We start from the raw sequence: 13,019 nt of genomic DNA, 5'->3' as shown, positions 1-13,019 counted from the left end.
GATAGATTTCGCTAATGGGATACCGAGATGCACCGCTGCTTGTATTATGGAAGCCCTCGATCCCCCCCCCCCCCCCCGCCACAGTCCAGCTACTACAGCCAACGTTCACCAGTCGTCTCGGTCCTGTGTGTGGGAGTGGAGAAAGGGTCTTCCAAACTTCCCCCTGCGGCAAGTACCTATCCTTTCTGAATAATTCAAGCGCTGAAATGTTCCCCGATTCATGTTCTCCTTTAATTGCACCGTATCAGCACCAGATGCCGTTCTTCCTGCCTGCGAACCGCAGCTGTTTACGAGAGACACCTAGTCCAGCTGCATTGCATACATCCCACGTAATGTCGTCTCTTCGGTCACCGAGGCGCACAATTGCCGCCAGCCGTGAGGAAGCCCTTAGTCCCCCCACCACAGTCGAGCCCTTCCTGCCAGCGACCAGCAGCCGTCCCGGTCCTGTGGTGGAGATGGGACGAGGGGTCTTCCGCAAACCTACCTCAGGCAAGTACAATGCATCTGTGAGCTCTTCCTTGCCTCAAAGCTCTTCGATTTCCAGCATTGGTCAACGACGGGCTAAGCTGCTGCTATACTACCAAAATGTTGGTGGTATTAATTCAATAGTTGAGCAATACCGTCTTGCAGTCTCCGATAAGAGTTTTGACATCATTGTCTTCGTCGAAACATGGTTGATCGATGACACGCTTTCCAGTCAGGTGTTCGGTACTGAATACGAGGCGTTTCGCTGTGACAGGAGCCCTAGCAACAGCCGAAAATCCACCGGAGGCGGCAAAAACCACCGGAGGCGGTTAAAACCAGCTTGAAGGCAAGAATCGTCGAGAACACTTTTTGGGTTTGTCTAGAGCAGATTTGGACAATTATCGAGCTTGGCGACCGTAAGTTGTACTTGTGTGCTTTGTATGTTCCACCCGACCGCGCTCGTGATACCGAATACGTTGAAGCACACTGCAGCTCAGTTTTTACTATCCTCGAAGATGCTAACGCATGGTACTAGGAGATTTTAATCTTCCAGCCATTTCATGGAAATCTTCCCCTAATGGATTTCTTTATCCGGACTCGGACCATTCCGTTCTCCACCCATGTGCAGTGAGGCTACTTGACAGCTATAGCTCAGCCACGTTACTACAAATCAATCCTATTGCCAATGAGAATAGCCGCCATCTCGATCTTTGTTTTGTCAGCGATCAGGTTTCCGCCACATCAATAGTGACGGCTCTCTCTCCCCTAGTAAAACCAGTGGCACATCATCCTCCACTGATCGCCACGATTGATAGCTCTGTGGTGCATGACTTCGATATATTACCGCTTTCTGTCTCCTACAATTTCCGTAAAGCTGATCATCGCAGTATCGCAGACCTTCTTTCCACCATCGATTGGGAAAATATTCTGGACCCCGAAGATGTCGAAACCGCAGTTCAAACCTTTTCAAACGTTCTGGTGTATGCTATTGACAGGCACGTTCCAAAGAAAGTTCACCATCGACAAACCGACCCTCCATGGCAAACGCGTACACTGCGACGGCTGAAGTCTATAAAGAGAGCTGCCCTGCGGAGGTTTACCAAGTATCGCATAATATCACTCAGAGACTATTACGTCAGTCTCAACCATGCATACAAACGAGCCAGTCAACACTGTTTCCATCGATATCAGCAAAATATTTCGCGTAATCTCAAGTTGCATCCCAAACGTTTCTGGAAATATTTGAACGAGCAGCACAAGGAATCAGGCCTGCCGTCGTCTATGACTTTCAACGGGAACACAGCTACCAGATCTCGAGACATATGTGCACTTTTTTCGGAAAAATTCGCGAATGTATTCACAGATGAGGCACTAACTATTGAGCAAATCGAACTCGCCGCTAGCAGAGCTCCACTTGTAGGCCAAGCTTTGGGTGCTATCGATGTCGATGCAACGATGATTACCAGAGCTTCCTCTCGGCTTAAGTCATCTTTCAATCCGGGACCCAACGGGTTCCCCTCCGTTATCCTGAAAAGGCACATTGAAGCTTTGATTACTCCGCTTCTTCATATTTTTGGAGCATCTATTGCTAGAGGAGTTTTCCCGTCTTGCTGGAAATACGCGAACATGTTCCCAGTCCACAAGAAGGGTAATAAGCGAGACGTCAATAATTACCATGGAATAACTTCATTGAGTGCAGTTTCGAAGTGATTATGGAACCTCTTCAGGCTCATTGTAAGCAGTACCCAAGTGACGATCAACACGGCTTCACGTCCGGGCGGTCAACAGCGTCTAATCTGCTGTGTTTAACATCCTACATAACAGAGAGTATGGAACATCGTGCTCAAACCGACGTAGTTTACACCGAATTATCTGCCGCTTTCGATAAGATAAATCACGATATCGCAATCGCAAAAATGGAGAGATTTGGAATAAATGGTAGTGTTTTGCAGTTGTTTCGATCCTACCTCACAGACCGAGAGATAGCGGTTGTCATAGGAGATTGTCAGGCCCCCACCTTCATTTCTACGTCAGGAATTCCTCAAAGAAGCCACTTGGGACCGTTGATGTTTCTGCTATTTTTCAATGATGTACATCTAGTTCTGAAGACTCCACGATTGTCCTTCGCAGATGACCTCAAGATATTCCGCCTAATTCGTTCAATTGAAGATTGCAGATTCCTCCAACAGCAGCTGTATGTCTTTGCTGATTGGTATAACACGAACCGCATGTGCGTGAGCCCGAAGAAGTGTTCGGTAATATCGTTTTCACGGAAAAAGGATTCGATTCATTTTAACTACCGTCTACTAGAAATAGACATTGAACGCGTCAGTCACGTTAAAGATCTGGGAGTGATTCTGGATCCTCAACTTACGTTTAAACAGCACGTCTCCTATGCAATTGGTAAAGCATCTCGAGCACTGGGATGCATCTTCAGAATAGCCAACATTTTTACGGATATCTATTGTCTCAAATCGCTATACTGTTCTTTATCGCGATCAATTCTAGAATATTGCTCTGAAGTTTGGAGTCCAAACTGCAATAATGGCGTTGAAAGAATTGAAAGTGTGCAGTGACGCTTTTTACGTTTCGCGCTTCGTAGATTGCCTTGGAGAGATCCTTCCCGACTACCTCGCTATGAAAACCGGTGTCAGCTAATTCAACTAGAGCCCCAACATGTTCGAAGGAATACTGCAAGAGCCTTCACTTGTATAATCACCTCTTCCCCACCTTCCATCCACTAACCAAATGTATGTATGGCAGATTGTAGATGCTTCTGATAGATAAAGGCATTTTTGTTTTAATTCTCACAGTAGTTTGATGTGTCAAATTCATGCTGCTAAATTTCCAATTTTTATCAGCCTCGCCTAAGCTTTAGAATGTTCCTTGGAGTCACGTTCCACCACCCAGATACGCTTCCACTTATCATGGCGCTTTCGGATATTCCGAACAATAAAAACTAGTAATTTAAAAGGTCGATACTGTACAATAATGAATGTATTTTTGGATTTATTGTTTCTTTTCTTCTCAATCGTATCTTACCTTCTGTCCAGAATTGCACAATCATGTTCGTTTTCTTGTATTTACACTTAGGATTTATTTCCCCCCTTACTTCTGAAAAGCTCACTCTACTGGAGTGTTTGTGTGTCCTAAATCGATATAATTTAAGTAACAAGTCTTTCGTCTCTTGGTGCTACTTTTATCGTTTTTACTCCGTACGAAGATTTCTCAAACGCTTTAATGTTTTTTTTTCCTCCTATATTCCACATCATCTATAATTTAAACCTAATCGAATCAGTCCACATTTTTCCTGTGCAGCGCGCGCGAACACACCGGGGACTGCCCCGTACGACTTTGGTGGCTTCGCTTCTGGGACCGGGCCCGAGCCTCATAACAGCGAGCAGCGAGAGCGCTGCCGGATAATTCGATAATTGGCCAATAATCGTCACTTCAGGGCCCAGTCATCATTGGCTCAGCCAGCACGCCGAAGTCGGAGGAGGCTGTCTGTGGTTCGTTAAAATATTATTTACATGTTTATCGAACAAACACTTTTAGACAGTGTTTAGGCGCCTTTTTTTACTTCTTCGGCGTAAATACTTGGTACAAGCTAGGTAGGCGATAATTACGAGGAACTTGCAAACTTGTGGTTAATCTATACAGTTCAAACGATTTCTTACGTTACGAGACGTGACCTTAACTAAGTAGTACAAATCTAATAATTGGTCTGCTAGCACACGAATAATATACGCCAGACGTGTTACGTCTGCTTATATAGTTTTTTGTATTTACAATAATCGGGATACAGATCCCTCTATGCCAATAGTTCATTCTCACGCGAAAGCTATACTGTGCTTTTAAGTACTACTCGAACTCACTTATTTGACAGCAAATAGGCCAAATATGCGAATTTGGCTGGTACGTTTGAAATTTAGATAAAACCGCCTACTAATGATGATCAATATACAAACAAAAAATATCTGGCTGCAATGTTATGTGACAAAAGGAGATTGTAAACATTCTACTACAACCAGTTTAAAGATTTCCGTCAAAAAAACAATAACAATTTAAGAAACATTTGCGTGTGTAGAATAAATCATTTACAATGGTCTGTCAAAATGTGCATATCTTCTTATAGACTCAGAATGGCCCACTTATCTCTAATCACACTTGTGCAGCCTTGGTCACTCACTTCCAACGTCCCCAATCCTCCCCATCTTCATCATCAGTTCCTCGACAGCAGCTCGTTCAACGCCGCGATATACGTCTGGGCCATCTGAAGAGTTTCAAACTTGGACAGCTTCCGATCGTTGCCGAGCGAAGGTACCACATCCCGGAGGCGATCGAACGCATCGTTCAAACTGTTCATACGCCTCCGCTCGCGTGCGTTGGCCGCCAGACGGCGTTTTTTCACGACCTCCGGCTGGATGCAGCCACCCGCGAGCAATGAGGTACAGAGAGATCCATTGCTGCTACTGCTGCTGAGGGTGCTCGGGGTCGGTGAACTGGACTGCAGGGTGGTAGGTGCCAAACTTCTCGATGGTATCGGGTAAGGACTGTAGATTCGGTCGAAGCAGGGCACTTTGTCAGATTTGGAATCGCCAGAATACCTCGACAGGCTACTATTAATCGACGTAAAGCTATCAGGTATCAGCTTCGGGATCGTTGGACTGGCTGTCTTGAAATTGTTGCTCGTGTAGTTGTAGTACGGATCGACGTAACCGTTAATCGCTGAATTAGATCCATTGTATCCATAATTGAAACCGGCCGGACTGCTCTCTTCAGGGGATGCGTAATATGATTCCGGACTAGGCTCCGGTCCTGGGCTGTGATAACCTTCCGAGGAAGCCCCATCGGTTGCGTACCCGTAGCACTGCGAACTGGTTGTCATTCCGTAGTGATTATATGACGACTCCATACCACCTCCTCCTCCGTACATCATTGACGGATTGTACTGCAAATACGCTGAACTCATTTCCGAGCCCTTGAAAATCACTTATCCAATTATCAGATTCCTCCCGATCGAACTGTCGCGGGCAGCGAAAGGACTTTTTTGCGATACCTTTTACTCTTCAATATCCAAGCAATTAACCGTCATTAAAGTTCAGTTCACAGCTCCAAACTTGTTCCACGCTTCACCGAACTACTATTCTATTGTTCAACCAAAGTCCAACAAACTTCGCTCACTTAAACTTATCCACCGGAGGAACTGAAGCAAACTTCGCACTACCAAAAAACGCGTCGAATTGCGTTGAGGTTTCGTAATCAACTGATTTGAACAACGGGCTCGATCGTGATCGAAAACATTCAGAACCTCCAAAGATCCCAACATCCAAGACCGGCACAACAGGTGAATCTCACCGGTTGAAAGCGAAAGAGCGAATAGGAAAAAACAGCTGGACCATTCCCGAATCGCTTTCCCAAGCGGGAACGAGATAACCGGTGACTACTCACTAAACTCGAAGAGCGAAAACACTCGGGAAGAGAGATCTTTGATTTGATCGCGCACCGGTTATCGAACTGACCCTAAAGAGTTCCCTCTCTCACGTGCGGTTCAAACTTGCTAGCTCCGCCTATCGGTGAAGGTTGTCTCTCTTGGTCCCTCTTTCCCGTTCAGTCCTAACGGCACCGTGTTCCTTTTCTTATTGTTTTTGAAACAAAAAAAAGCATGTCGATCGAGGCGTAGGAGGCATGTGATCTACCTGTCCGGTCGCTACCGCGGCGATTTCCTTTAGGGCATTCTGTCTAGATGCCGGTATCGGTTTCAAATTAGCTTTTAATTTTTTCCGTTTCTGCTTCTTTCGTCGATCGATCCGCGAGCGATCGGGCTTTTTTTTTATTTGACGTTGCCAGCCAGGTACGGTGGAATGCAATCCTTTGTATAAGATCGTTTCAAGTGGCGCTTTGCGATCGGGATCAAAAATCAAGGTGACCGTATCGATGTAATTGGTTGACGTTTTACAATGTTAATCCTTCGTCGATTTCTTGGAAAGATATTCGATATTTATGTCCCAAAATTAAATCAAGTCTTTAACCAATATTACCTTACGAGTGAAGGTGGTTGTCGACTGTTTAGTAGAAAAACATTGAGCATAATTTTAAGAAAGTGAGATACAAAGTTAAAAAAGCACCTTCTGATTATGTTGTATGTTTCACTATATTTTGATAATGGCTTTAGGTGATTCGGTCAAACAATACATAGCAAACGACGTATATTATTCACCATTTCGAATAATGTACGGTGTCTACGTCACAGCAATCTTCAGTTTTGTTTGCTGGTTTACCTTAAATCGGTGGGATGAGGGATGACCATTGGGGCCATGAAGAAAAGGTGGAGCTAGTGTTTTAGTAAATTTGGCGGATCGATAATTTTTTGAAGGAATTTCCTCATATTGTTATGTTTGTTAGTCTGTGATTGTACTACAGTGAAGACCCGATTTTTTCAGCCCCCGATTTTATCTAGCCTCGATTTTATCAGATTTTTGACCCGATTTTATCAGCTTCATATGAAAATTGATAGTTGGTAATTTGATGGGCTCTAGCAGACGAACCAAATTGAATTCGAGTAAATCCATTCTTGAGCATATTTTTTTTTATTCAGTTCATTTATTTGATAGGCACAAATGCGTTAGCTTGGCGGTGTCAAATTCTTTTGCTTTTTTACATTTTAAATACTTAAAATTAAGAGGTTACAATGTTCAGATATTTTTTTTTATATTGAGAGGAAGAATTCTACAGCTATCTTAAGACTAAAAATACAGTTCTATATACAAGAGGAGGGGCAAACAAATTTTTTATGAAAAATTTTAAAACAAGGAATCCAGTTTGATATTCAAAAGGGGAGGAATAGATTTTTACGAAACATTTTACAGCTATCTTAAAACTAAATATACAGTTTGGTATATAAAAGGGGGAACAAATGTTCATGAGAAATTTCACAGATATTTAAAAACTAGGGATACAATTCTAGTTACAAGATGGGGGACAATAGTTTCAATGAAGAATAAAATTAACAGCTATCTTAAAACTAGGAATCCGGAAACAAATACAGAATACAAATTTGATTTTTTGAAGGAGACTTATGCTTGGTTAAGATATTCAAAGGGCGGTATAAACAGAACTTCTGCTCGAACGGGACATCACGTTTGATCAGTCGTTCGATTGAAGCACAAAGTGTGTTTTAGTTTTAAGGGATTTGAGTCAAGCCGGCGCTAATCTATTCCGATAATAAGTTAGTGTCGGTTTCTGATGAGGCGAAGCCGAAATGCAACTGAATATGAAAGGGGGGCTTATTTCCATTATCGGTGTAGCATCAGTTGTATCAAGGACAGGGGAAAGAAGGCGTATATGATGACATGAAGAGAAGAGCAGAACTTGTAACTTTCGGGCAAACGGGAGATCAGCGACACAGTACCTTGTCAGTAGGTCGTCGAGTACCGGGTTGGCGCGTGGTATTTTTCAGACCCGCGGGGAAGTTATCAGACCATCGAGTCTCTCTCGCTTCAGTTTCCTTCTATGCAGGGCGATGGCGGTCGCATAGTGCCACTCTGGCACTGGTCGGGTCGACAAGGAAGGACAGGGAGCTTCTGGAAACGAGAAATTAGAGAGAGGGGCTAAATTGGGATGTTTATCGTTTTTATAAAGATGTAAATAAGGGACATTAGGTGGTCTACCTCGGGCCCGAAGGGAATTCTTTAACTGAGACCTGGCATCACAATACCCGGCGCATACCCAGACAACGTGATCGATATCGTGATAACCTTCATTAAAAGCGCACCGACTACTCTCTGCGAGCCCAATATGCCGCAAATGTGCATCCATTGTGTAGTGGTTGGACATAAGCCGGGACATTACACGTATGAAATTGGTCTTTCGTAGATGTCACCTTCTAAAGCGCCCCCCTTTGCTAAAGAGTCGGCCTTTTCATTACCCGGGATAGAGCAATGAGAGGGGACCCAAACAAAGGTAATCTGGTAAGATCTTCCCCAGAAAATACGGGAATTGCTTGTTAGGCTTCACCGCTCGAAGAGCCTCGATAGAGCTGAGGCTGTCCGAAATGATGAAGTAGTGATCTGTGGGCAAAGTGTCGATGATCCCAAGGGCATAGTGAATAGCGGCTAATTCGGCGACATAAACTGAAGCATGATCATTGAGCTTGAATGAAGCGGTGACATTATCATTGAAGATACCGAAGCCAGTGGACCCATCGAGGTTTGATCCGTCGGTGTAGAACATTTTGTCGCAGTCGACTTCTCGGAATTTATTATAAAAGATAATAGGGATCACTTGTGGGCGTATATGATCCGAGATTCCATGGGTCTCTTCCTTCATGGATGTGTCGAAGAATACCCAGACAACCATTTGACACTTATATCACAATCTATGATCGCATTGTGCGTACATTCATGCGTGAACATTAAATCGCACAAGATGCTTCAAATGCGCCATATGCGTGCAAAAGTGGAGGCGATATATATGCATTATGAAAAAAAGATATACCATATGAGATGTAAAAAATAAGTTTATGCGAATTATGTACTACATGCCGAGTAATTTAAATACTCATTGCGACTTTAGAACCTCATATTTACGATACAAAGGAACATTATAAACGAAATACTTTAGCAATATATGCGATGTGTGTCAGTTATAATTACGATTTTTTTGGGTGTTATATACGATTTACACCGTATTTCTTTTCAGTGCCAAAAAAACGAAAAAATAAACTAAATTAGTTCCAAAACCAATATTGCTATCCATGGCGTGGTTTTCTTGTCATTACCTTGGAAGCTGTGCACACATTAATTTTGTATTTGTTCCTCTTATATCCGACATATTTAGTCTTCCATCCAGACTCGAACCTTGAACTTCTTAGTCTTAACTCTCTTCTCTGATATATCTTCTACTTATCAGAAATGCCGATTTTTGACGATGACATTCTTCTTTCATCATATATTTAACCAAATTATTTCGTGTAACCGCAATTTACTTGCGGATGTCATTACGTGATATAATTTGCTACTTTGTACGAGGAAAATATTGCTTATATATGCATATGTTTGGTCACGATATATTGCTTAATTCCAATTTCATTGTATCTCATATCGCGAGTTAATTTCAAATTTTTTACAGGCAGGCACATTACTTACATACATCACAGTATGGTTACCAACTCTTTTTAGACTAAATATTGCTAAATCAAGACTAAATTATCTGACGAAATTGGGTACTTAATATTCTGGTTAACAGAAACTTTGAATTTATAGTCAATAACCATTCATGCATGTGGTATCTTAAAGGGGTATAAGTAATATTTTCTCACAAAATTTGCTGATATCCATATATTCTCTCGATACTAACTGAACTAACTCGTGTATTTGGTAAGTTGTGCTTTAGAAATTACATTATTTATACATCTGACATAGTAAAAGAATTTTTCCTTTCTATCTAATGAACTTATAAAAGTATATCTGTGTAGATATTTCTGGCACAATGGCAACTCAGCATTCATATCTCACAGAGGCCAAACCAAACAAAAGACTTGAAAAACTGTTGCTTCAATTTTCAAGAAAATCTAAAGATCCCGTAAATCTATAAAGGTAAGTTCAAAATATATGTAGATTCATGCAAAGAATACAAAATTTAATAAAGATTTAAATTTATTCATAGATGTTTATTGTTGCACAATTTTTCGAAAAGCAATGTTTCGTGAGTTCGTGACGGATTTTTAATGTGACCGAAACTTTCTTCCAACGAAAAGCTGGACAAAGAAATAACGGAAGGGTGCTATAAAGAAAAACCTGGTTATAGTGGGTAGAAAGTATAAAAGCCTGCAAGCCGCAGAAGACCTACCAAAGCATGAAGTATCCGACATCGAAAACAAATGAAATCCGTAAAGCTTAAACTACCGTTTTTTCGGATATACCACTGTACTAGCGATATGACCGTTTATACCTTTTGTCGTGGATTTTAGACAACCATGTTTACCGTTAAAATTTTATCACACCTTTGATGGAAGAACGAGCAGAATCCCAAATAAAACAACGTATTCTGACTGCAACATGATTACCATTAATCACCAACTCATGCTCTAAAATAGGTAGTAGTTCATCTATAAATGGATTTAGAAATTCAGTAGCACTTTTAGGTTTGCTGGTTCCATAATATATTTCTACGGCCATAGGGTGAATTATAGGAAACTCGTCCCCAATAAACATCTTATGATTCAAGAGCCTAACAACCTGTTCAGGGTATCATCCACACAACATGTGGAATCGTAGGACTATATGGGTTAAAGTTCATGTATAATATTTTTTTATTAGGGGTGTACCTTGAAGAGAATTGGCCAAAAGTTTTTAGTACTACTTTTGTGAATTGGTGAACCGTCAATGTTAATAGTCAACGATATTGACAAAGGTCGGTCAAGCTGTTCCAATGCTTTATTTAAGTAGTTTTCAAATCCCTGGTGTCAGTATTGTCCATTTCCCGACATTTCTACTATGCGTATGTTTCTAGGGGACCTCATAATGGCATTATTCGGCAGATTCCAATTCTAGTAGAAGTTGAGGATTCCTACAATAGATTTCTCTGCGGTTTAAGTGATGTGGAACTCTGTGGACTAGTACCGAATGTCAGTAGCAAGAATCGTCCTGTCAGCTGCAAATGTTTGCCTTGTAAATAATCATGCAATATTGAATATAAATAAGTATTATGGCTGCAATTTTGAATAAAAACCCGATGTTCATTAACAATGGCTGGTAATTCAATGTTCGTAGATACTTTAAGTAACTTTCGTACTGATTTTCAGTGGAAAGCACTATATTCTGTTTTACATCAAGTTCGGGGTTTTCAATTGTTACATTATTCACAAGTTTCCATTTTTTCCTATATCGCTGCAGTAATCGGCTGTATGTTCCACTTTTTCGAGCATTTATAAATCGTTTATTATTGAAATAATCACATATTATTCTATATGTCTCACTTTATGCAGTAAATATGAAAAATTTAGGAATGGTTGAATTTATTTACACATTGCTACAATGATGCAACATATAATCCGACTTCAAGCGATTATTTTTATTGTTATAAACTAGGGTTCGTCGCGGTTGCGGTAATTACCGCAACCGCGCGGTATTTACCGCAACCGCACCACAAAATATGCGGTGCGGTGAGACACTTTTCCCGCAGATGCGGTGCGGTAAAGAGCATTTACCGCGCGGTTTTACCGCAACCGCACCGCAAAAAAATAATTGATAAAGTGATAATTTTGATTATTCTAAATTGATAAACAGACTGCTATTACGAAAGAAAATCTAGCTGTGTCCGAAATATTTTGACGCTATTATTTTTACGACATATTGGACTAGTTATTTCATACTTCTAAGAAAAACTTCACAAACTAACCATTTCAAATACATAAAATGCAAGATCCAAATAGAGACAAAATTATTGGATCATTTAAAAACAATAAATTTGTGATCTTAAATCCAATTTAAAAGTGCGCCACTTCTTCTGATTTCTGATGGAAATCGTGGAATTATGAATCGTTTTCGATATCAATTTTTCAACTGTGAATTTTGACTAATTTAAAGGAATTAGAGATGAACTAATTATGCTGGGACTTAAACACAACCCAAAGAATATAATTATCTTATTCGAACCAAACGAATTTGGAGTAATTGGCAGTAAAGGATACAAATGTATGAAAGCGTCCAAAATAAGGAGGGGTCCAAATTAGGATGATTGTTCTATCATTCGTTCATCAACATCGTATTTCTATCTTCTTTGATTGTTGTGTAAATTCAATGTGAATTTTTCTGCAGTCAATTTTATTGGACTCTTTCTCAAAAAGTATGCTACATAGCTTTTTTTTGCGTACTTCCATTCAAATTTACTATAATTTTCTACCAAATTAAGTCCTAATATTTTTCAGTTAAGACTACTTTGTAGCTCTTTTGAAGCTTTTTTGCCAAATACCACATAGTTTGACTCCCGTTCACTTCAGCTGAAGTTTTTGCCATTGGCTCTTTGGGAAAATATTAGAGGAAAATACATTAACTTAACTTTCGAATTAGTCTTTAGAAAATTACACTTCATACATTTTTAAAGGGAGTAATCTAAGTTTTTGAATACATCTGTTTCTTGAAGAATGCGGAAATTGGAGTTTTGGGATATTTTGTCCGTAAAATCCCCTATTTTTAAAAATCATTTCTGTTGTATGCTACAAATCATACATTTTTTGCAGTTTTTCTAATGTTCAATAATTCTGAACCGGTTGAGATCGGACTCCTGATTAGATGTAATGTATAGAGCAATTTTTTTTCGTCAAATATGGCGTCGTTCTTATTGATAAAATACAATATGTATATATTTCACTGTATTGGAATATATGCGCTACTATATAGAAGTACTGGTATTTCGACTTTAACTTTTTTTGGTGAAATTCCTTTAAGAATGAAAGGTGGTTTTTACTACGTAAATGCGAAAATCATCCATTTCATTTTCATATGTCAAAAACATTGAAAACTTTAAAATTTAAAGAAAAAAATATGCAACTT

At 40.4% G+C, this 13,019-nt stretch overlaps 1 protein-coding gene across 1 annotated transcript; it reads right to left on the bottom strand.

The window, feature by feature from the left end:
* Positions 1-3,521: 3,521 nt before the first annotated feature.
* Positions 3,522-5,733, bottom strand: LOC131684861 (uncharacterized). Its single transcript, XM_058968084.1, has one exon. It carries the CDS (start codon positions 5,435-5,437, stop codon positions 4,688-4,690), a length of 750 nt encoding a protein of 249 aa, XP_058824067.1. The 5' UTR covers positions 5,438-5,733; the 3' UTR covers positions 3,522-4,687.
* Between the last annotated feature and the right edge of the window lie 7,286 nt (positions 5,734-13,019).

Source organism: Topomyia yanbarensis, chromosome 2 (assembly GCF_030247195.1).
Source record: "Topomyia yanbarensis strain Yona2022 chromosome 2, ASM3024719v1, whole genome shotgun sequence".
Taxonomy (NCBI): Eukaryota; Metazoa; Arthropoda; class Insecta; order Diptera; family Culicidae; genus Topomyia; species Topomyia yanbarensis.
Note: the sequence above shows the minus strand (reverse complement) of the source record. Positions and strands in the feature narration are given on the sequence as shown.